The sequence below is a fragment of the Rhipicephalus microplus genome, unplaced genomic scaffold (assembly GCF_043290135.1).
Source record: "Rhipicephalus microplus isolate Deutch F79 unplaced genomic scaffold, USDA_Rmic scaffold_48, whole genome shotgun sequence".
Lineage (NCBI taxonomy): Eukaryota > Metazoa > Arthropoda > Arachnida > Ixodida > Ixodidae > Rhipicephalus > Rhipicephalus microplus.
This window is the reverse complement of record NW_027464621.1, coordinates 2,467,440-2,492,268: the sequence shown is the minus strand read 5'-3', so window position 1 is coordinate 2,492,268 and position 24,829 is coordinate 2,467,440. Positions and strand designations below refer to the sequence as shown.

The 24,829-nt window shown below is 44.2% G+C and overlaps 1 protein-coding gene across 4 annotated transcripts in view; it reads right to left on the bottom strand.

Moving 5' to 3' along the window:
• Positions 1-24,829, bottom strand: part of mus101 (mutagen-sensitive 101) — a 67,772-nt gene that overhangs the window by 6,890 nt on the left and 36,053 nt on the right. For 3 of the 4 annotated variants that reach the window (XM_075884785.1, XM_075884784.1, XM_075884786.1), the window contains exons 3-4: positions 23,010-23,188; positions 15,135-18,665 (exon numbers count right to left, since the gene is read on the bottom strand). In XM_075884785.1, the coding sequence (XP_075740900.1) occupies positions 15,135-18,665; positions 23,010-23,188 (3,710 nt within the window). Of the gene's footprint in view, positions 1-12,509; positions 13,595-15,134; positions 18,666-23,009; positions 23,189-24,829 lie in introns of those variants that run through there. The other variant, XM_075884787.1, reaches the window with a different exon arrangement.

Genomic DNA, 24,829 nt, shown 5'->3' with positions numbered 1-24,829 from the left:
AATACTGAGTGTGAGAAATTTTTCACCTGAGACGCTGAGAGTAGTAAAAACCAGCTAACAGCACGTCCACAGAGCGTATACTTCGCATGCAGTATTCGCTTTCAAACAAAAGCTTCTGTCTCTGCATAGTTCGTGTCTCCATGACTGTGATTTAGAAATTAACTTAAGAATTTTGGACCTGACTGCGCAAAAGGTCATGACTAGTTAACAATTGGAAGAAATATACAACGGAATGAGCGTCAGTGTGCATAATTCACACAATATTCTATTTTACTGCTTCAGCTCCTATGATTTCTTATTTCATTACCGTTTATAATTATGATAATTTAGCAATTTGTCGTTTGTATACATCTGCCTCTTCAAGCTGCCCAAAACATACAACCATTCCTGTCACCTTTGCCAAAAGGGCCAAGGACAAAACATCTGAAGAACTCGCCTTCGCCTCAGGCGTATTCAGAAGGAAAAATTGCGCAGCATGAACATTCTTACGGTGCTAATAAGCCCTCACTATCTGGGCACAGATGGTTTAAGCCAGAAAACGCTGCTGTGGAAGGTTGTTAATGGTCAGAATGGCTTTAAAAGCAATGGTGAGAGCCTCATTTAGCGCGGGAAAGGTATAGACGGACAAAGCAGCGCTTACATAAGCCGACAATGTGAAATAAACTGACGGCGAGAGTAGCTTTTGTATCGATAATCATGAAACTACAACTAGTGCTCTTTGCCTTGACACAGGGGAAAAAAAGAAAGAGAGAGATGCACGAAGCAAAAATAGGTGAGGCCTCTAGGTTTATGGTCAATAAAAAGCAGATGCAATTGAACATAACCATGCAGTAAACAGTAAAATAAACACTACGTAACAACAAAAAAAAACAAAAAAAAACTTGCAGGGTTGCTCATGCATTCACCCAAGGCGACCTGAAGGCAATAGCCATCTGTTTCTTTTTGTTCAGTGAATTTATTGGTCCTCTCCTTCCCCCCCCCCCCCCCGCGAATGTTTTCAGCGTCTAAAGTGGCTTTGCACTGATTTATGACTGGAGGCATTCCAAACTTTCAGCACATCACCTGGTTCTGCTCGGCCTCCTTGATTGGTGATTGATTAACGATTGATTAATATGTGGAGTTTAACATCCCGAAACTACCATATGATGAGAGACGCTGTAGTGGAGAGCTCGAGAAATTTGGACCACCTGGGGTTCTTTAACGTTCACCCAAATTTGAGCACACGGGCCTACAACATTTCCGCCTCCATTGGAAATGCAGCCGCCGCAAACCCGCGACCTGCGGGTAAGCAGCCAAACCGTGATTGGCGAGCCGATCCCACGATAACAAAGCAGTGCAAAGCAACGATGTCGTCTCATGACGTCATCATGGGACAGTCATGATGACGTTACACATTCTGGTGATCCGTGATGTCACGATGACGCCGTGTGGCGACGCCATCACGCGATGATTTTTGCATCACTCCTGTTGTCGCCGATGCCACGGGATGCCTAAGCCACCACCGGTCAATTTTCGTTTTAAGGCGAAAACCTTAGATGCCTCATCAAACGAGAAACTCCACCGTTTGCGTGCCGCGTCGGCGACGTAGAGTGATCGAAAAAAACCTCCGCGTGATGACAACATATATGACGTCAGACATCGCGAAAAATTGTGACGTCATCAAAACATCACGTGAATTCACGTGATCAGGTCATCGCATGACATCTGAGCTTGGCGCTATGTGGTCTCATCATGGAGGCAATGCAAAATCAGTTTCGCACTGCCTCCGTTCTTGGAGGCAGTGCAAACCTTGTTAGGTACAGCAAGTTTTCGAAGGGTGATGTAAATGGTGGCGGGCTGGGGCGTCAGCCGGGGGGGGGGGGGGGGTGCAAAAGGGGCACTGGCCCCCTTCAAGCCACACCGGCACCTGCCCACGCCCAAGCTCCACCAGTGCTCTCCCTCAGCCGCGACCTAACACGGGTTCTTACCCACGGTAAAACCCTGCTGACAGTCAAAGACTGGCGGGGTAGGATTAGTACATCGACTGAGAAGAAAAAGAAGATGGCCTTCTCCATCAAATCATCTTAGACGGATGAATAGGGGACCCTGTGAGTTTATAACGAGGTATCTATGCCTCCCGCCTTAATAAATTCAGGTAGTTGATTACAGTGTAAGCTGCAAGTGTAAAATCCCAGCCCTGTAATCACAGTGAGGACACAGATAACAAAGGTCCAATTTAGCTGCAGCACCACAAACATTGAAGCCACGAAATAGCACCAAGCAATGAACAAATAATATAAGTGTTGGGGTTTAACGTCCCAAAACCACCATGCTATTATTAGAGACGCCGTAGTGGATGGCTCCAGAATTTAAGCACACGGGCCTAAAGCATTTTCGCCGCCATTGAAAATGCGGGCGCCACGGCCAGGATTCAACCCTGCGACTGGCGGCCTAACAGCGGAGTGCCTTAGCTACTAGACCACCGTGGCGGGTAAGCAATGAATGAAACGTCTAGAGACTTTCCCGTATTATCACATCCCAAAACCGAGCCAGTGTGTCCGCCGCTTCCCTTATTCGGCATGTTCAGTGATGATTACGGTTATTTGCGACGAATAACACAGTCTGGTATGCGTGAATGAAAGTCGGAGCGATCATAAGAAGCGTTTCTTCACAATAGCAGCTCCTTACCCCAGCCAAAACCACTCACGGCACGCAATGAAAGCAGGGGAAAGCGGGAAAGCATCGTCTGCTCTGACCGCCGGCGCTCCACTCTACCATAATGCCCCAGCAACGATCCACCAGGGGAAGGCGCGGCGCTGTAATTTCTGGAAAGGTCCATTCACCCAGCAGCACGCACACAGCCTGGCAACAAAAACGCAGATCACGGAGTGGTTGATATCTACTCTGACAAGTGCCGCCACCCTACCAGCTGGTCTTACTTGTGCATTCCACACCCAATTATGTGAGCAGCCTGCGTGACATAGCGCTTCCAGTGGATGTCATGCTGTGAATGGGCGGTTGAAAATGAGTTTGGCTGAGCCACAGTGATCTGCAGCGAATCACAACATTAAAACGTTGTAATAAATTACCCAGTTAATGCAGAAAGCTTACATCAGTCTGTAAATGACTCTTAGGACTTGGTCCACGGACCCAATGTCTTTGTACTAAATTATCAAAACTGTTTGAGGGTCCCATTATTGGACAGTAAATCTGATTTGCTGATGACATTGATCTGGTAACTCGGGGGACGAGCTACAACTCATGATTGCTGAATTAGACAAGGAAAGCAGATGGGTGGGTCTGAAAATTACTATGCAGGAAATTAAAGTAATGTGCAACAGGTTCGAAAGAGAGCACCACTTTTAGATAGCTAGTGAGGCACTGAATGTTGCAAAAGAATAAGTCTACTTAGGACAGCTAGTGACCACAGAGCTGTAATGAACCTGAAATAACTAGAAGAATAAGAATTATAAGAATAGGGTGGAGCACATTCAGCAAGCTTTCTCATGTCATGAATGGTAGTTTACCACTATCCCTCAAAAGGAAAGTGCCTCAGTATCTTGCATTAATTGAGTAAGGCACGACAACTGCACTGAGAGATATATGCAGCCAAGTGGCTACTGATGCGGTCAGTCATCAAATTTTGGTGTTCCCTTAGACTGTCATTCACCCATCAACCAGTTTGGCCAATGCCAGAACAATCACACAACATGGCAATTTTACAAAAAGCGTGATGACACCATTCAGCAAATTTGTTGCTGATGTTTGCCCATAGTATTCCCAACTGACCTGCAGGCAAATGCTCCGCAATGTGTTCTTTATGGGACAAACTTTCAGTCTTTTTTTCTCGTTCCCTACACTTTTACCGAATTCTAGTATGCACCAACCAGCCCGAGTTAAATGGGCCTTGCACACAAATTGGAAGGATTGTTTTCATCACTTCTTAAACATTGGATTGCACCAATATCATCGTGCAAGTGGCAAAGCAAGAAAAAAAGACTTGTAATTTCATTTCTACGAAGAAACTACAGTTTTTGAACTAGAGTGACCCACAGATTTGTGATCAGAAGTGCTGCTTCTCCAAGTTGCAGTGACAAAAAAGACCGCACGTTCCGATTGTTTCGAGATGATAAGTCGCATGCATTACTACTCGTACGGTCCCAGATAGCTTACACTATTGTGTGCTAAACATTATAAATGCACTTTATACTTTTTCAGGTACAAAGCAAGTTGTTCTTATAAATATTAAAATGTAAAAACAATAAAAAACTATTCTAGGAGCACTACACAACAGTCACCACGTGGAGAGTCGTCCTGCACGTCTCTGTTAGAGGTGTGTGGTGATTGAAAACTGCCTTTGACGTGAGGGAGGAAGTGAAATGCAAAGAGAACGTTTTCTTTCTCGTCTGCAGGGGTTTCAAAGTTTGAAGGCTACCAATGTGTTATGCTACAAGTGAAAACGTAGTCAGCTTCGAACAGTGATTCACCTTTCAACAGCAGCAGCGACTGGGAGATCGAATCCTGGCTGCGGCAGCTACATTTTCCCCTGTGTCAAAATTCTCAAAATGCTTTCGCCTCCTTTTAAAATGGGAAGTGCGTGAGGCCCGTGTACTTAGATATAGGAGCACATAAAGAAGCCCAAGTGGTTAATATTTCTAGAGCCCTCCACTATAGGATCTGATGATGTTTGATGTTTTGTGGCGCAAGGGCCATTTCACGGCCAAGGAGCGCCAGTTCATCTTACTAAATATATAGACAATGATTGTGATAAGCGGCTGTATAAGGGCCATAAAATTCCTCGCCGTAAGGCGGGTAAGAACATACAAGTATTAAAATCATGACCATGCCGTGAAAGGTGTGTGTGGTGTGAGTAGATAACAAAAGTTGGTGATAATAAGAACGATGGTGGATATGTATGGCATTAGCACAAGTGCCTCACTCGTTCATACCCTTGCGTCCAAGGGCCGTGAGGCAAGTGCTTTCTTGTGTAGCCACCGCAGCAAAAACCTCTCAGGAGAGGTCGTGCTACGGTATGCCCGGGTATATGACATGAAAGCTATGAATTTCTTTTAAAAACGCTAACAATGATTTATGACTAAAAAGCGGTTCCCTACCGACAAACATTGCAGGGTGTAAAGGTATATGTTGTCGGTAGAGTAATGGAAAATGTTGTTTTCTTAGAGTTTCTAAGTGTTTACACTGAATTAACATGTGAAGGACGGTTAAGGGTTCACCACATCTGTCACATAATGGTGGATCGCCACCAGACAACAGATATGTGTGTGTCGTGTATGTGTGTCCTATCCTGAGTCTCGTTAGTGTTACCTCTGTATGACGCGATTTCAATACGGGCAGCCAATGACAAAGGTGTGGCTTAATAATGTGTAGTTTGTTTTGTGTGTGTGTATTCCACTTGCTCTGCCAGTAGTCTCTGAGGTTTCGTTTGAGAGACGGCTTAAGATCGAGGGCCGGGATTGATATGGGTGTAGGGGCAGTGCTTTTGTGGGCGGATGCAGCGAGCTGATCCGCCCTCACGTTGCCTTGAATCTCACGGTGCCCTGGCACCCAGCACACTACAACATGTTGGTTGAGTGTGTAGAGTGTGCATAAAATGGAGTAAAGTGAAACGAGGACAGGGTTTTTTTGTTTTTTAAGACTTTGCAGAGCCGTTACCACACTGAGGGAGTCTGTGAAAATTACTGCTTTTTGTATGTGTAATTGTTTGATGTGTTTAGCTGTCACAAGTATCGCGTAAGCTTCCGCTGTGAAGATACTTGTGCCTGGATGTAGAGGGCCAGCATCCGAGAAGGATGGGCCGACAACAGCGTAGGACACAGAGGAGTTGGACTTGGAGGCATCTGTAAAGAACTCAGGACGTGTGTATTTGTGTTGAAGTTCCAGGAAGTATGTTCGGATATGGGCAATAGGCGCATGTTTTGTAACTTCAAGAAAGGACACATCACAGTCTATAGTCTGCCATTGCCACGGTGGCAGATATGCTACAGGAGCCATTAAACTATGTTCAAGTGAGACTCCAGTTTCCTCAGCTAGACTTTTCAGGCGAACTGAGAAGGGCTGCCTCATCGAAGGCCTGTTTTGAAACAGAATGGAGCTCGACAAATCATTAATAGTAGAGTATGAGGGGTGCTTCTTATCTGCTTTCACCTTAAGGAAATAAACAAAGGACATGTAAGTTCTCTGCAGATGAAGCGACCACTCATTTGACTCAACATAAAGGCTTTCTACGGGGCTGGTGCGAAAAGCACCCGTAGAAAGGCGGATGCCCAAATGGTGCACGGGGTCCAGCATCTTCAAAGCACTTTGTGTTGCAGACTGATAAACAATGGCCCCATAATCTAAGCGGGTGCGAATGAGGCTTCGATACAGATTCATGAGACATTGCCTGTCACTACCCCACGTAGTATGTGACAACACTTTTAAAACATTCATGGCTTTTAAACATTTTGTTTTTAGATACTTGATGTGCGGTACGAAGGTCAACTTGTTGTCCAAGATTAATCCCAAGAATTTATGCTCCGCATTGACAGACAGACGTTGACCGTTCAATTCAATGTCAGGTTCTGAGTGCATGCCTCTCTTTCGGGAGAACAAGACACACGTGCTCTTTTGTGGGTTCAGTCGGAATCCGTTTTCCTCTGCCCATTTGGAGACCTTGTTTAAACCTAACTGAACCTGTCGCTCACACATTACCAGGTTGCAAGATCTAAAGCCAAGCTGGACGTCGTCGACATATGTACAATAAAACATATTGCGAGGGATGGACAAGTGCAAGGAATTCATCTTGATGAGAAAAAGTGTGCAGCTAAGTACACCACCTTGTGGCACGCCTGTTTCCTGGACGAATGTTTGGGAAAGAACCGTGCCCACTCGGACACGGAATGTCCGGTTTGACAGGTAACTTTCGATTATGTGAAACATTCTTCCGCGCACGCCAAGGTGGGACAGGTCTCTTAGAATTCCGAAACGCCATGTAGTATCATAAGCCTTTTCGATATCGAGGAACACAGAGAGAAAATATTGTTTATGGACGAAGGCGTCTCTGATCTGTGCCTCGATACGAACAAGGTGGTCTGTGGTGGATCTACTTTCTCGAAACCCGCACTGAAATGGGTCGAGCAAATTGTTTGTTTCAAGGATATGTACAAGTCGGCAGTTTATCATTTTTTCGAATACTTTGCACAAGCAGCTTGTAAGTGCAATAGGCCTATAACTTGAAGCTAAAGAAGGGTCCTTGCCCTCTTTCAAAATGGGAATAATAATAACCTCTTTCCAGGAGGTAGGGATAGTGCCAGAAAACCAGATAGCATTGTACAAACAAAGTAGGGTTTTTCGTGTTTCGGCTGGTAGGTTTTTTTAACATTTCATACACCACACGGTCGGAACCTGGGGCAGAAGTACTGCAGGAGTTTAGGGATGTTCGGAGCTCAGCTAGACTGAACGCTTGATTATATGCCTCGTATCTAGTGCATTTGTGTTCGAGTTTCTGCTTTTCTATTCTTGTTCTGTATTTTTGGAAAGTGTCAGTATAGTGGGATGAGCTGGACACCTGTTCGAAGTGTGCACCGAGGAAGTTTGCCTGATCTTCCAAGGTATCACCCTGGGTGTTTACGAGTGGAAGTGTGTTTACTTGTTTTCCTGCTATCCTACCGACCATGTTCCAGACTTTAGCCTCCTGTGTGTATGAATTGATCCCTGACAAAAACTTCTGCCAGCTTTCTCTTCTGGCCTGCCGACGCATTCTCCTGCCTTGAGACTTTATTTTCTTGAAGGTGTCAAGATTTTCGGCTGTCGGTGAGTTCCGAAGCAGCCTCCAAGCTCTGTTTTGCTGTTTGCGCGCGTTTCGGCATTCAGAGTTCCACCATGGCACACGCCGTTTTCCAGGGTGTCCATTTGTTTGTGGGATGCATTTTGTTGCAGCATCAATCAAAAACGCTGTGAAGAAGTTGACTGCAACATCAATGTTCAAAGTACATATGTCATTCCAACCTAGACAAGCGATGGTATAAAACTGTTCCCAGTCGGCTCTGTTTATGAGCCACTTGGGAACACGTGGTGGACATTCAGTTACTGTATTTGTGCTCAAAACTACGGGGAAGTGGTCACTTCCGTACAGATTACTGAGTAGAGGCACAAGAGATGGAGATACTATGCTTAGGTCTATGGAGGAGTAGGTGTTATTGGCGAGATTATAATAGGTTGGTTCTTTTCGATTTAGGAGACACGCGCTCGACGAGAGAAGGAACTGTTCGATCAGTCGACCTCGCGCGTCATACCGAGAGTCACCCCATAGCCTGCTATGCGCATTAAAGTCTCCAAGGAGAACATAAGGTTCCGGAAGTTCATCAATTAAAGAGTGTAAATCACGTTTTTGCAGCTGATAGCTAGGAGGAATGTAAATAGTGCAGATTGTGATCAGTTTATCAAAAAGAACCGCTCGAACAGCCACTGCCTCAAGGGATGTTTAGAGTTGTAAGTGTGTGCATGCAATTCCTTGATTCACTATGATGGCAACACCTCCAGATGATGTCATGGCATCATCACGGTCCTTTCGAAAAATAGCGTATTTACGAAGAAACTTTGTGTGTTTTGAATTAAGGTGTGTTTCTTGTACACACAGCACTTTTGGTGAGTGTTCGTGTAAGAGTTCTTGGATGTCGTCAAGGTTTCTGAGAAGGCCCCTGACGTTCCATTGTATAATTTGAGTGTTCATTGTGAATGTAAAATAATGCTGTGTGTACGAAAAGCGAGTGGCTGTTTAGAGGGAGAGTTTGAGTTCACTTAACAGGGCCGTTACCAGGCCCTGTTATTTGCTTTTTTGTTTTCTTGGCGCGCTCCAAGGAGCCACGCCGCTCTTTCGGCACCAAGGGTGCCGACGTATCCATTACCTCCTCGGAGGCACTGGATGCCCGCACGTGCGAGCTGGTGGTTCGGATTTGAGGCCTCGCCTGGTGAGGGGAGGCCTTGAGACCAGAGGACCCTGGAGTCTCCGGCCTCAATTCGCTAGGAGGCGGAGTAGACTGAACTACTGCCGCCTTGGGGGCAGGTGCCACAGCCGTCGGCTCGCTCTGCGCTGGCCGAAGGAGTGACGAGGGCTGGTGCGGCGTTGCCCCCTGACGCGCCGCATCAGCATATGTAGCGCCATATTATAATGGCGACACTCTTCGTCTTGCTTCCTTGAATGTGATATTTTCTTTAATTTTCAGTGTGATGATTTCCTTTTTTTTTTTCCAAAATGAGCAAGACCGTGAGTATGCGGCATGATTTCCGCCACAGTTCACACAGTGTGATGGTTCTTCGCAATTGTCAGAATTGTGGCCTGACACTCCACATTGCGCACAAGTTTGGTGACCACGACAGCTTTGTGAGCCGTGGCCATACTTCTGGCATTTAAAACAACGACATGGGTTAGGTATGTATGGTCTGATCGACGTCTTAGTGTACCCTGTTTGAATACTTTCTGGCAGATTACTGGAAGCGAACGTGAGTATTAGGTGTTTTGTTGGTGTTACCTTGTTGTCTCTTCTAATGGTGATCCTTTGTACATTGGTCACATTCCGACTCTTCCACCCCTCCAGAAGTTCCTCTTCAGTCAAGCTGAGCAAATCAGCATCAGATACTACTCCACGGGTTGTGTTCATGGATCTGTGTGGCGTTACAGTGATGGGAGTGTCACCAAAAGTTGAAAGTTTCTGTAGCTTTTCAAACTGTTCTTTTTCTCGAACTTCAAGGAGGAGGTCTCCGCTGGCCATTTTGGTAACTTTGTACCCGGCTCCTAGAGTTTCTGTGAGACATCTGGCTACTACAAAGGGGGATACAGTTCTGGCTTGCTTGCTGATTATCTCACTATGTATAAGTTTGGCTTGCTTGCTGATTATCTCACTATGTATAACATGAAAATGGGGGAAGTTTTCAGTTGATCGGTTGAAAAATCCTAAGTCTTCGGTGCGTACGCGCTTTAAGGCGGTACGATCACTTAATAATGGAAATGCTCTATGCATGCCAGTTTAATTTTCTTCAGAAGCGTTGGCGGCCACCCACCACGGAGCCCAACGAGGGGACGCTACAAGTTTGCGGGTGCTAAAACCTGCAGACGCCAGCCGTACAATGCTACTATAACCCAATGCGCCTAGACTAAGGTAGGCTATTTGCACAGGGTTAACCCTAGCCGCCAGGAAGTTTGGAAGTAAACAGAAGAGAGGAGAAGACAGGACAGATAAAAAGTGAGAGATAAAGACGAAGATGTAGGGAGAGAGAGATAGGAAAAGGCGACTGCCGATTTCCCCTGGGTGGGTCAGCCCAGGGGTGCCGTCTACGTGAAGCCGGGGCCAAAGGGGTGTGTTGCCTCTGCCGGGGGACCTCAAAGGTCCAATCACCCAGCGTCGGCTCAACCCCCAGGATCCCCTTTTCCCCGGACACGGCAATGCCACGCACGGCTAGGCGTGGGAGGGAGTAGAAACTCCCCCGTTAGCTCGGGTCCGTGGTGTCTCTACACACCAAACGCCTACTTGCGCAGGCGCCCCTGCGGGGCCACTATAGGATCTCTCAATCATATGGTGGTTTTGGGACATTAAACCCTAGCAATTATTATTCTTATTATATCAGCAAAGTATCAGACTACTTATCAGTGAAGCTATAAAGGCTGGATGCTGGCACTTTAAGTGAAACATAAAATTGCTATTTAGACCATGGTAAGCCACACTTCACTTGTTTAAACGCATGAGGCAATACAGGCAGCTGGCACACTGTGCATTTTCTATAGCAATAGAGCCCAATAGGGACCGTATTTTTCTATTGCAATTGGCTCCTTTGAAGAAGCTGGAGAACTGCAGTTAATGATAGAAAATTTTCTTGCCTACGAAACTTGATGGCGATTGAAAGTGGTCTGTATGGCAAATTTGCACAATAAGGAACTACAGGTAAATATTAAAAAATCATGCCACAGAGAAACTTGTGCTCACATGAAATGTTATCTAGCTAAAGCTACGAATGAGGCACACGCATGCGTATGGCTCCCTTGCATGTGCCCAAAGTTGTGGCTGCATGCAGCTCAAAATACTTGATTGCTTTGCATAAAACGGAGAATCCACTATCGTGTTCCACACAAATGTGTGAGCTAAACAGGAATACGCGCATACCGTATTTATTCGAATCGAGGTCAACAGTTTCTTTTTTTTTTAATTTCTTTGTATCAAACTTTAGGGTCGGCTTAGACCCGAGGATTTTCAAAAACGCACCAATTTTCATTGTGAAAACTGGTGCACAGCTAGTGCCACCTGGACTGTATTGTAGCCGTTCATGGCCAAGCCAACCTGGACTGTATTGTAGCCGTTCATGGCCAAGCCAACACCTGGCTTAACCCTTTCAGACGCTTTGTACACAATTGTGTACATCACTTGTTTTTGCTAGCTATGTCGACTAGGTGATATAAAAGTTCAAGACACAATGAGGTTTAGATAAAATGAACCTTCTGCCTAATGAATGTGTCTTCATTTAACTTCAGTTTTCATCGTACTGTTGCATATAATCGCTTTTCTGAAGGCATACCATGGTCGATGAGCCGTTCGACGTGGCGCTTTCCTGGAGCCATGTCGAGCTTTTTTTTCTTTTCTATCAACCAAACCAGAAACCAATTTTCACTGTATTTCCACTCTGCAATTTGATTCTATATATACAAGAACCAAACATGAACATCGTCAGGATAAGTAGATATTTAAGTAAAGCTTAATTTCTATTAACTACTATAAAATGCACAAATTAATCTATCATAAAATTATTGTTGTTGCATTAGAATATTGAGGGTCTTAAAAACACGCTGTGACAATTTGACACATTTACAGACAGTTTTTCATAGGTGGCGTCTGAAAGGATTAAGTACACATGTGAGGCCGCCATTTTGATTTTTGTGGCGATTGTTGAGGTGCACCATTTGTCTTTCGAGTCGCCCTTTCAGTGGTTTGTGTGTGCGTAGCTCATTGACTCCCGACAGGCGGTGTCATTAAAGTGCCGCTTATAAAAACAAAGTAGCCCTAGCCACGGAGTCATCATCCAACATTCAAGCCGGGCAAGAATTAGGAGTGGACGAAAAAATGTGCGTCGCTGGAGGGGAAGCAACGTAGTACGACATCCCAGAAACTTTGATTGTGCTCTCTTTAAAGAGGTGCGGCATATCCAATGCGCTTGATGGCGCCAAGAATTGCGCACTGTTTGAAGGCAGCGACAAAAAAGTCAGCGACGATGACTCCGAATGAGTATGGCATCTTTATGATGCAAATGACTAGAACCAGCGCGTAAGAAAACCGACAACAAAAAAATACACAACAGGACTGGCGGCTGTAAGTTTCTTGAGTTATTTGCATCATGAACCAACTACTTTGTTTCATCTACTCGTTTAATAAATGTTTTCCTTTTGTGAACGCTGTCTTCGATGTTTCGTTCGACCTACATTCGAGGCAAGTTTTTTTTTTTTTTTTTTTTTTTCATGCTTCGAACTTTTGGGGGTCAGCCTAGATTCAAGTAAATGCGGTAATTGTCATGTCAACCACGGCACATTCTTAAATACAAACATACAATGAATGAAGTTGCATGCATTTCTTAAAATAAAGAGATGTGTATTTGCCGGAAGCACACGCTAAAGCCCAATTGACGCTTAGTTTCAATTCGACCCAAAATAGGTCGTTACGTTTTACAGAAACAGCACGCTCAGGCCCCGCAGTAATAGTAGACAACGTTGGCAGTCACAGCATTATGTCTAAGTCTTCATGAGGAGCGCAAGGTTTTTTTCAAAGCAGTTATTCAGCATTTCGTGTAGTCCGCGACGAAGACACCAGTGCACTTGACTGATTTCATTAGTGTACAACTAAAACAATAAAAAAAGGAGACTCTAAAGAGGCTGCAGGCTGGGCGGGAGAGGGCTGGCAGAGCAATCCCACCTTGAACGTGACAGGATGCCTCTGCATGATGGTGCCACAGTACGTCTTTGTGACCAATATGCCTCCAGTACAAGAGTCCTATACTGTTAAATATTAATAGCTTGAAAATTTGTGGCAATAACACAATCGCAGACATAAAGCCCAAAAGCTTGGATAAAAATTGGTGAAATATTGCCTAAACTGATAGTGCAGCCAAAACAACATGCATGGTATCTGCATACAACTTGTATCACCATGAACAAATAATTTAAGTGGATCATCATAGTGGAATTATCTTTTTTCTAACCTTTTCTTCAAAAAATGTATACAAGACAAATTCTGGGAGGAATTTTTTCATAACCTCGGGGTCATGTCATACGACATGTTTAACTTTTCAAACACCAGGTGGACAGGCAGAAAAAGCAGCAATGCTCAAGGGTTCAGTATGAAGCGTACACAGACAAGCTGCCAGAGCAAAGATCATGTTGCCTAATGCTGAATCTTTTCTTTGTTTCCACTTTTCGTGGATCATCCACTGCAAGTCTCCTCCTCCGATTCCTCCACAATGCGCTCCCTGTTTCCGGTTTGGATGGTGTACGTCATCGAAAAACATGCTTGCTAGCGGCCTGTCAGTGGCACAGCCAGGATTGTTCTAGAAGAGGCCGGTCCTTCACCTGATATGAGGGCTGGGAAAGTGTGTTGTCAAGCATTGTTTTAAGGTAGGCTACCACCTTAGACAAAAATTTTATACAGTTTTAGTGCAAAAGTTGTAATTATGATTTTGGCTAGTACGGCTTAGGTAAATTTAAACTTTAATAAGATGAAATAGCTAAAAATAAAAAACTTATAAAAATAAATATGTGCCGAAATATGCATGTTGCTTTAACAGTCACCACTAAAAACTGTTAGTGTGACTCAAATGAGACTTGGAAGACACCCTGTGCATCTATCCTTCACAATCATGTCTGTAACGTGGATCATAAAGAGACGGAAAAAGTTCACATTTGGCAGGTTCAGTTTGCCCGCAGTTGCCCCATAGTACAAAAAGTTATTGCTTCTCAATAATTTTGCTTGAATGCACACTTGCAACTATGAAGGAACAACATGAAAAATTTGATGTGAGAATATTTATTAGAAGAAAAGCTATCACTGTTCATGTAACTGTAGGATGAAAAAAAAGAACGTTTTGAAGAAAATGGATTTAAAGAGTGAAACCGAATGCCCTGTAACAAAGAAGCATTCCAAATGCCTGAAAGTCAACTCGCTTATAGCTCGACACCTCTTTTTAAGTGGTGCACTCATCTTTTGAGCAAGATGAAGCATGTATTATTTTCCTGGCTTGCTTTGTGCCTCCAGTTAACTCTCATCCCCGTGCTCCCCACTTGGTATATCGATTCGCATACTTGCATGGATGCTTCTTTTATACTTCGCTGTGTTTCATGAAGTACAACTTTTTTTTTTGAAAAGCGAGAGCTATGTCCAAGAAGTCGAAATAGCATACAAAAAAACACAGACTGCCCAAAAAAATGCATGCAACAAACAATACAGTGCCACAGCCGAGTAATGAAACTTCTAAAATAATTTGAAAACGTCATGTTTTACAAGCTTTAGAACGTACTTGGATAACTTTGCATTATGTAATATGTATACAGAAAACATTTATGATGAGCTAGTGGGTGCTGTAGAATCTGAAAACTTCACTTGAGGTTGCATCCAGCAGAGGGTTAAAAAAAATAGAACTTTCGAACAGCTTAATGTAATATAAATTTTTTGCCAAGTATTTTTGAATGGATAGAAAGCTTGAAAATATGAAATCCCCAAAAAATCATTTCTTTTTCTTTAAAAAAAACAGCTTTTGAAGGTGGCGACCAACCTTAAATGTAGACAAATTTTGGAAGGGGCATATGCATAGAGAGTCCTTCCTTGCTATGCCCCTGTGCTGTCTGAGCGACTTACCAGCAGCTGCATTACAACTAGCACTTACACTCGCATGGCTGCACAATGAGCGGAACGCAAGTACATAGTGTTCTAGAGGATAGTAAAGAATACTTGAAAAAGACTGCATTAGAGCCAGTCCTGCACTATAAGCGATTATGTTATAAGTGGTCTGAGCTACACACTGCTCTTATTTTTGACACTACTATTTCAATTTACACTGCAAGAATTGCCAGAACTATGGGGGGAAAAACTAATTTGAGAAAACAGCACCGTAGTGGGGACACTTACCTTGCCTTTGTGGCTTTTTGTTGATGCAGTGGAGAGGTTCATAAGGCAACTTTCAGTCAAAGGACCACCCCATTCATATTCCTCTTCATCCAAGAACTTTCCAGCCTTGGCACTCTCGTCTAGATAAGCTGCATGCAAGATAAATTTCCCGGAAGCAAGAGCTGCAAGATAGCGTTCATTCTTTAAGGCCTGGAACAGGACCAAGTGTGTCATTCCTGGACTGTAAGCTTTGGATGTAAGCAGCACACCACCGAGTTCACATATGATTGATGCATAACGCATCTTCTGTTCATCTGAGAAGCCAGAAGTCACAAACACCTTCGGAGGTGGCTGCGCTGCTGGTTCTGCTTCCTCCGATACATTATCATCTTCTCTGTCAGGGGACTGCTCCGTTGCTGGCTGAGAAGCAGGTTCCATTTCTGCCAGCTTTCCAGCAAGCCTAGCCATTTCCAACCTTCGTGTTGGGTCATCCCAAGTAATGCCAACAAACTGAGATTCCGAGTCTGGTAAGGGAAGGCTAGTTATGACTGATGCCTTTGTAGAATCTGTTGCTGTGAGGACAGGATGAATGGGTGAAGCAGGTACAGGTGCGGGAGCTGGCTTCAAGCTCTGCCGTCGCCCAGCTGCTTTTGCAGCCATCATGAGTTCGTCTAGCTGTTCATTTATTTTTTGCTGGCTCTCTGTGAGCCTCTGAGGTTGTGGTTCTATGCTTTGAGGTGCTTTTGGTAAAACGATGTCACCAGGAGCAGGTGATTTAAGGTTGGGTGAGCCAAGCTGCGAGGAAATACTCTGCTGAGACCGCTGCTTAGGAACACAGATGGTAGAAACATGCCCTATGAGAGAAAGCCTATCATCATGAGCACTGGGGAAGTCTGCTTCATCAAGCCAAGAACCCGAGCCCTTGCAAGCATAGACCCAGCCTGAGCTTACAAGCCGTTTACCTTGTTCTCTGGCTTTCAGCACTTCCCGCGGCACCACTTCTCCCGGCTTGCTTTGGTGTACCATGTGCGTGCAATGATCTGAGTAAGCAGGAATAAATTCTCCACCTAGTTCACAAACAATGTCTCCCAGTTCCTTCTGAACATGCGAAAGCCTCTTTGACACACATACAACTGCTCCTGCTAGAGGGCATGCTTTTGGTGCACCTTGCACTGGCTTAGTCTGTGGTACAGGGCTCGAGCTGTCCAGCAGCCCATTAAGGTCTTCATTGGCACCAAACTGTTCCAGGATTTGGTCAAAGTTTCGAGTAATTTGTTTTCCAAGGGACAAAGGGCGCGACCTTCTTGGAGTATTCACATTTTCTTTGCAGGAATTGAAGGGAACTGGACTTCCAATGTTCAGCTTTGGCCTGTAGGTGGAGCCTATAATTTGCTGAAAACTTTCGTCTTCACTGCTGGCCTCTGCACTGGCAATACTACTGCCCATGCTGTTGTGGCTTTCCGACAAAAGTTCTCGAATGCGCTGACTTTTTAGAAAGCTTCCTGGAGTTGACAAACCACCGGCGGAAACTTTCCTTCTTTCGACGGGAGTGCCCAACCTTGCCAGTTCAGCAGCTACTATCTTACTTCTCTCATCAATAGCATTATCAGTTTGCTCAGTAGTGAAAGATGGGCCATGAACAGCAAAATTTTCAGGCTCCTTACACATCGAAGTGGTGCGGGAAGCTGAAGCTTGAGCTTTATATGCTTCCAAATCTTGTCTGGTGTTTTCCTTACATGGCAGAACACTGGAAGTTTCAGCTTCTTCATCAAGTGTGCTATGCAATCCTTTTTCAGGTAGAAGAGTTACGCTGTTTTGATCATCGAGTTGCCCTCCATGCTTTTCTGCAGATGATCCATTTTGGTCTAAAGCAATCAAATTGCTTACTGCAGATGAAGACTTGCCACTACGAGAATGGCGAGTAGGTTTACTCAGCAAAAACATGTCCTCATCCATTTTTTCACCATACCTTGCACAAGCCACCAGCCAATCTTTGGTGACTACAGGCAGGCCCCAACTCATAGCCGCCTCAAATTTACTGCCTTCAGGTTCGCGTGCAATCAAGTGAGTGTTGGGCAAAAGCTTCCGCTGCTTTTTAGGACGCACTGACCGCACAAGAAATTCCTGGCAAGCTGCACCCAACGATTCAGCCAGGTGAACTAAAAAGTCGCGCTCTGGTTTCCCATACTGGCTGAAGGAAATGACGCAATCACACAGAGGATAATTTGTAGGGGCCTTTGTGAATGGCTGGAATAATGGGTCCTCTTCAAAGCTAAGCAAAGATTCTTTGTCAACACAAGCTTCTAGCCAACAGTATGTGACCAACAAGCCATCGAGAGAGCTGTATTTTTGGGGATCTATGACAAGTGGTACTATCTCTACCAACTGCTGCATACTTTTCCTTGAGATGTCACCACTGTAAATTCTTCCTCCATTGTGTGTGATGCACTCTTCCAAAATTAGCTTATCTTCTTCTTTGAAGTCATGTATCCTGAAAACCATACCTGTGAAGAGTGCATCAGTGGACTCGTAACTCGCCACTTGTTTTTTATTCACTGGGCTGTTTTTCATGCTAGCTTCGAGAGAATCCAGTGCTGCACTCGTCTTCATGTTGCGTGTTGTATGTGCAGCATCATTTTTCTCATGACGAGAAGTGGATGCACCATCTCCACCATTCATACTAACATTATTAGAGACTCTATACTGCTCCAAAATATCACTAAAATCATTTGAAAGTGGATTTTCACTTCCTAGTGTCACAGATCGTTTGCCAGTCTCTGTAACGTTGGGCATACACTTTGCAGGCAGCTCAGTGCCTCCAACGTTTGAGTGCAGCTCGGCCAGCAGGTATGTGTTGATCTTCTGCAGCTTGCCTGAAGCACAGCTTTCAGCAAACCACCATGCAGACACAACATAAGGTGAACCACCATGCTTCTTGATCATTTTCATCACTTCTGAAATGAAGTGAGAACCTTCAGCTGCTACAACATGAGTAACTTCTTCCTTGTATTCATCAAGTCGCACTCCCCCACAGGCATTGATAACTTTTCTCATTTTCTCAAGTTTTTCTTGGGAAAAGCCCCACAGAAGTACACAGCAGCCATCCAGAAACTGACCACAGCACGAGGACAACTTATCGATGTCAATATCATCAACTGGATCTCTTGGCTTGTGCTCACGCAGGGCGAAAGTGCTCTCATTTGAGCGTGCAGTATCATTTACATGAGTGGCATCTTCCGTTTTGATGACACTACAGTCCCAGGAGGGCAATGGACCATCTGCAAGAGACTGGTTGGGTGTTGACTTTTTGCAGATCTCGTTTGGTTCCAAAGCATAAAGTGACTCATCAAGAGCATAGCCTGCTTCTGCACTTTCATACAACCAGCGAACATGAACACAATGCAGCTTCCAAAGGCGGGCATAGTTGTACTTCTCCCCAGATGCATCCAAAAGAGCCACGTGGGTTGTCTTCTTGCAATGTAGCTGGCCAGAATAGGAGCCTCCATTCGACTCTACAAGGGCCTGCAGTTGCTTACGTTCAGCAGTTGGTACCTGAAAATTTAAAAAAAAAGAAAGGAGAACGAAAGACCACTGTTTTTAATTAAACTAAGTGCTTGTCTATATGAGAGGGAGGGAGAAAAAAAAAGAAAGAATATCTACTGCTGTTTTTACACCCGGCAAATATTGAACTGTGTTCAGTGTGCAAACAATGTAAACAGTGGACGTAAAGAAACACCCTGTTAAATTTTTAGATGCGCAAAGCAATGTTTGAATATTTAGGTGACCTTGTAAAGACCAAACACAAAAAGGAAAAAAAAACATAAAATTCCTTTCATTGGCTTCTCACCAGATTAGCTTGTTTATTTACAATGCCCTAAATGTGTCTGCAAATTACTAAATGCCAGCACGATGCTAAATTGGTTTAATGGAAAACAGAAAGCTGCATGCCCTTTCTTTCAAACGAGCACAAATTAAAAAAATTAAGCAAACAGCCGTACATGTGCACACCTGTGTCCCAGGCACTCTGTGCTGGAACAGATCACATTATTCTTGGAGCTTTTTAAGGAGCAGAAAAGCTATTTTGAAACAGGTGGTTAAAAAAACACCTTTTAGTTATGCAATAGCAAAGAAAGCCCCTAAAAATTATTCTATGATAGCTAGAGCAAACAACTTTCCTCGTCTGAGCACTTCAAAGTGTAAATTTGCTATTGTTGGCAACATTGAAGCCTCTGAGAAGCTTCGAGCAGCTTGGCAGTGTTGGTGAGGTCAGAATTAGTGAAAAAATACCACTGCGTCGCACGGCTTCAATGCAGCCACATGTGCCCCTGCATGAAAAACAAGACACCTTCACCGCACCACAGTAGTGACACGCGGGCAGCATATTGTCTGGTCCTCGCTGCGTCAGCATGTTATGATACTGCCATTCACCCATTCTTTCTCGTAAAATAAAGAATTCAATAATGACAAGTGTGATGGAATTCGCGATATGTTTCGGCTGAAAAAAAAATTATCGTTGAAACTTCCAAGCTTCGTTTTCGAAGTAGTCGTTGCACACAAGAACTCCACCAGCAGTGAAAAGGATCGAATTGCTGCAGCAACCGGTAATCGGAGGTTCGTATACATTGCGAATTCTGCCAAACTGTCCTTTATTAATTTCTTTACAATCCTAGAAAGAATGGGTAAATCATCATCCGCTGGCGTTGTGAGAAACATACAATAATTATGCCGCCCATGCATCAGCAGTGTCTTGCAGTGAAGCACGTCTTGTTTCCCACAGGCGCACATTTTGATTAACCACAAGACAGTATTGTTTTTTCCCCCCGCTGGAAGTGACGAGGCTGGGCTGCCTCAGCTGCCACTCATTAGTATTGCTATGTTGAACTGCCTTGTGCCTCTTAAGGGTCGTCGCTTCCAGGAATTTGCAGCGAAATCGAGATCGGGAATTGGCACACGGCGCCCAAAGTTTTCGAATTAACATGACTGGTGCTGACCGGCGCTTCAAACTGTCCGCTCAGTCTCACATTTCAAAATTCAGGACTGTGGAAACATTTTGAATTAAGTGGAATTTCAAAATAACAGTACGAATTAATGAGGTTTTACTTATAATTAAACAGATAAACAAACAAATCGATTTCTAGTGAAATCCATAATCGAAAGGGTATTACAATCAAGGTATCTACTGTTTTTCAACTTTTCATTCAATATGTCTGCTACATTTCGATTCCAATTACTCCTGGATTTCTCAGACTTAAAATTATACTACTGCAGTGATGCTACCGGCTTAGGCTGCTTTGGCGCAGCTTTTGGAACAGGCAAAATTGCATTTTGGAGCAGCAAAACTGACTTTCGGGGCAGATATTGCTTAAATTTTAAGACACATATTGCATTTATGAAAAAAATACGTAAACAGGGGGGGTTGCATCGAGCCGACATTTCGACAAGTAGACTTATTTTCCTCAAGTCTGTTCTGTTCTAGCCTTGAGAAAAACAAGTCGAAATGTCGGCCTGACACAATCCTAGTTAACGGATTTTTTTTCATCGCAAGCTTCCATCTTCTCCTCCCTGCCATTGTTTGGATACTGTGATCATGACACGCAAACGAAAAAATCACGATGTTCTGCACGCTATTCAAGCATAATAGAAGTACCATAGAAGAAAAGAGAATTATATCACCCCCAAATAACTTGACCATATTTAGTAGGAAAAGTCAATGATGAAATTTAAAATCGTAGCACTTCATTATAGCATGGCTGAAGATGAGTGGACTGCCAATTTTCGGGATGCCAAACTTTTCAGACTTGCTAGTAAATTCAGACGATTTCGCGACAGCATCACAAGCTTTATTGAAGTATGTCTATGTATAAGAACGTCTGAAACTTTTCAGCCAGCATTCCAAATTTGAAACAGCATTACTTAAAGTCCCCACCTCTGCTACGTCCATGACTTCGTAGGCTTAAACGAGCACTTTCAAAAATCGTTCGACGTCGAAACAATGTCCAAAAGCTGGCTTTGCCGCAATGCATACCTGCCACAGAGTGAAGCAAATAAAAAATCCGAAGGGGCCGGTATCAAGGCGCAGTGAGGTTATGTGTAACGGATAAGCACCGGAAATGCTCGGAGGCATGATGAAACAATGCAGCAAACGGGTCAGTAAGACACTTTATGATAAGCATCTTCAGCTAACTGCTTGTTACTGCGTGTGGCGCAGTTGTCAGCGCATTGCACACTTTTATTCACCCACACGCGCCGCGCCGCCATCCACAGTATCATTCTGTACGAGTCAGCTAAGTGCGTCACCCAAACGCGGTGCCTTTATGAACAAAAGCAGCTCCCCATCGCCGTATCCATGTGCGATCACGAATGGAGTGGACATCAAGAACACATTTTTATGACAAACACATGAGTACGAAAGCACCCCGATAGGAACGACGTAAGCTGTGTTCACGATATGCTGCACATATTTATAGGAAAGATCAGTTTTGTGTGGCAGAGATTTTCGTACAGTGGTGCATCTTCCAAGTGTACAAACGCATCGCGGAGGTCCGGACAAGTATTCCTCCCTTCTGCCACATCCTTCATGTTCTGCGTCACCGTTTCCACATGCTCCATACTTTAAAGCCACAGTTTATTTCGTACTTTGCTGGTATCGGCAGCGCCCATTACGCGATGCAAATTTGCAATGGACGTCGGCGGGTCCTGAATGTATATGTACGAGATCCGGAGCGTGCACTAAAATGCCTGAGAAATTTACTCTGGGAGGCACTGAAGCTATTTCCCACGCAGCTGTGGTGATTCAATTACTTGAGCGGTATGAAAAGCTACGAATCTTTTTTCAGACAATTTCGAGGTCCCCTAAAAAGTCTGAAAAACTGAGCTTTAAATGCATTCCAAAGTGACCTTTCACCTAGTTTGGCTTGGTTTAACTCAGGTTGCGTCATACGCAGGTGCACCGCGATGTCACTTGCAATGGAAGAACCTCAAGTAGTTTCGTTTTTGTAAGACAAAGCCCACCCTTTGGCGCAGGTTGGGCACAGACTCGCCATATTTTGAGTAAATGTAACAGGGTGTAGCCGACAGAAAAATTTGTTGCAGCGGTAGCATCACTGCTACTGTATTGTAAAGCCCATTATTAGAAGTATAAAAGTCAGCTGCATCGTCAATAGTTACAATATTCCAGCACAAATATAGTTGAATGAAAACTGGCAAAGCTTGCACTATGCCGTGCAAGCCTTGAAACCGAAAAAGTGGAGGATTCTGAAGACTTATCCGGTAGATTATACATTGTTTCTATAAGACTTGTTTAGGCGATTCACGTTGTTTCTAGGCAGCTTCTAGGCTGTTACTAGGCTTTAACTAGGTGATGCAAGGTTGTTTATACACTGCCCAGAGAGGTTAGAGTCGAACTAAAACCACTGACAGTCACAGACACAACAAGTCTTCATTAGGGTACGCTTCCCATCGGTTTGAGGTCTTTTCGCTGCCTCCATTACCTTTCCCATTCCCTAGAATTCTTTCATACGCACAGGAACTTTTGGCTCACCACTATCGCTTCACAGCCATTTGTTAGGCTAACTGTTACGTTCTTCCTTTTAAATGAAAGTGTGGAATTTAAATAATTTCTGTTCTGTGGACATACCCATTTATAATGATGAAGTTTCCAGATAGGCCGTAGAAATTTTTGTGGCACATACCTGCTTACTAAACTAACTGTTGCCTTTCTCATGTTTGGTGGTGCCGAGTAGTGGGATCCACCCCGATTTCTGTGGCACATACTCGCTTATTATGGCAGTTTTTTGGTATGGGGTGAACAAGGAAGGATTTCCTTAACAACTTCGCTGTTAAGGGCAGAGCAAGTGACAACTGTTGACCATTGATCACTTCAGGGTAGTCTCATACCTGTGAAACAGTTATCACAAGGCCCTTGAAGGCTGGTAACCGCAGGTGGGAGTATGTAGGGCTGGAAGCATGGGCCAACTTGTGTTGCTCCTGGTCCCAGAAAAACTTCACCCAGCTTGGCTGCATAACTGGAATCTTCCGATTGGCTGCCACATGGTATTTTTTTGATCCAACATCTCCTGCACAAGCGACAGCACGGAGTGGTGATGCATGTGGCAAGACAATACACTCACGCTCTCAAAATAATTAAAGGAGCACAAAAATCTTGCATGCTGATTTTTTCCGTTTCAATAGGTGGCTACAAACTCGTGGCTGGAAACATTGTTTGCTTAAGTATGTAACGGTTAATTATTGTATTCCCTGGGTAATTATTATGAGGTATTTTTATGGCTCTCGATCATGCTCTCGGTTTGAGAGAGCACCAAGGATGGTAGGACTAGGGTGGTTTTATTGCAAACACAGCTGGTGACGTCACAACACAAAACAGTGACGTATGCATGCAAGTGTTATGTTTACAACTACAGAGAGTACACATGATCAGCATGGCTGACAACACAAACTCGTGACGTGGGTTGTTTTAGGTTATACCATACTCATGAAGATGACATATGCGTCTGTCCACACAAGTCTGTCTCAAACGCTATGCACTTCAAAATTTTCACCACCAGCTCACTACCTCACCGAAACACTTCACAATGCAGAGCAACAACCATGCTTGCATCAAAATTATGTTCAATTTCTGGTTTTATAGGCTGCTAATGCACTGCCGCAAGTTCACCTGGAAGAGTGCATACTCAAGTCTGGTCACACCAGTGAACTCATTCACGATCATACCGTCTACTCACTGATATTCTACAACCCACTATTCAGACTCGCATGTATTTAAAGTGAACAGCACTCAATTATATTCACAACCATGCTTGCCAACAGTTACTCTTGTTCACACACTGGTGCACTCATGCTCACCCACGAGAATGCATTCTCTCTCATCCTAACACCTATTCTTCAGTCAGGCTCAATTAGCATAACCCACACAGTGCAAGTGCACAAAAATGACTGTGCCAAGGCAGACACCAGTGAAAGAAAGTGAGAGTGTCATTTAGAGCAAGGGTCAGCAACGTTTTGAGGCGGAGGGCCAAGTTGCATGAGGCTGACACAGCGAGGGGCCCCACAAAAAAAATTAAAGGGAGGGATAGGGGCACATGCAGGCAAAGCATAAAAACTCAGTGAATCGACACTAATTTATAAACCCCAAGATAAATTCTCATTTTCAGCATGCATGTCGCACAGTTGCAATCAAGCATAGATTACAAGCAAAAATCCCATTTTTGGTCAAAACTGTCATGCCTGCCTTCAGATAGGAAGTGGCAAGAGAAAGGGGGGAGGTGGTTTGATACTGTGCAGGGGGCCGCATAAGACTGCCACGCATGCAACCTGCAGGCCACAGGTTGCCGAGCCCCGATGTAAAGATTCTTAGACATCTTAAAGTTCCAAGATGATCATATCAATTTAAATGCAGTTCAGCACTCTTGGAAGAACCGCGATAGCTTCAAGAAACACATACCAAAAAATCCTGAACAAGCTTCCCCCTTCCTTTTACAGGAAAGGATGATTCGACAATGTTGCAAGGGGGGAGCCTTGCTCAGTCATAGATCAAAACTGGAGATGGTGACGTAACAGCCACTAACAATAAAGAATGCACACCCGGGCTTGTAAATGCTTTAGTGAATATGCAAGCATTCACTTTTTCATTTGTCAACAGGCGAAGAAAAACAGTGAATGAAAAATGAAATGAAAAATAGTGGGATGCGAGAAAAGTC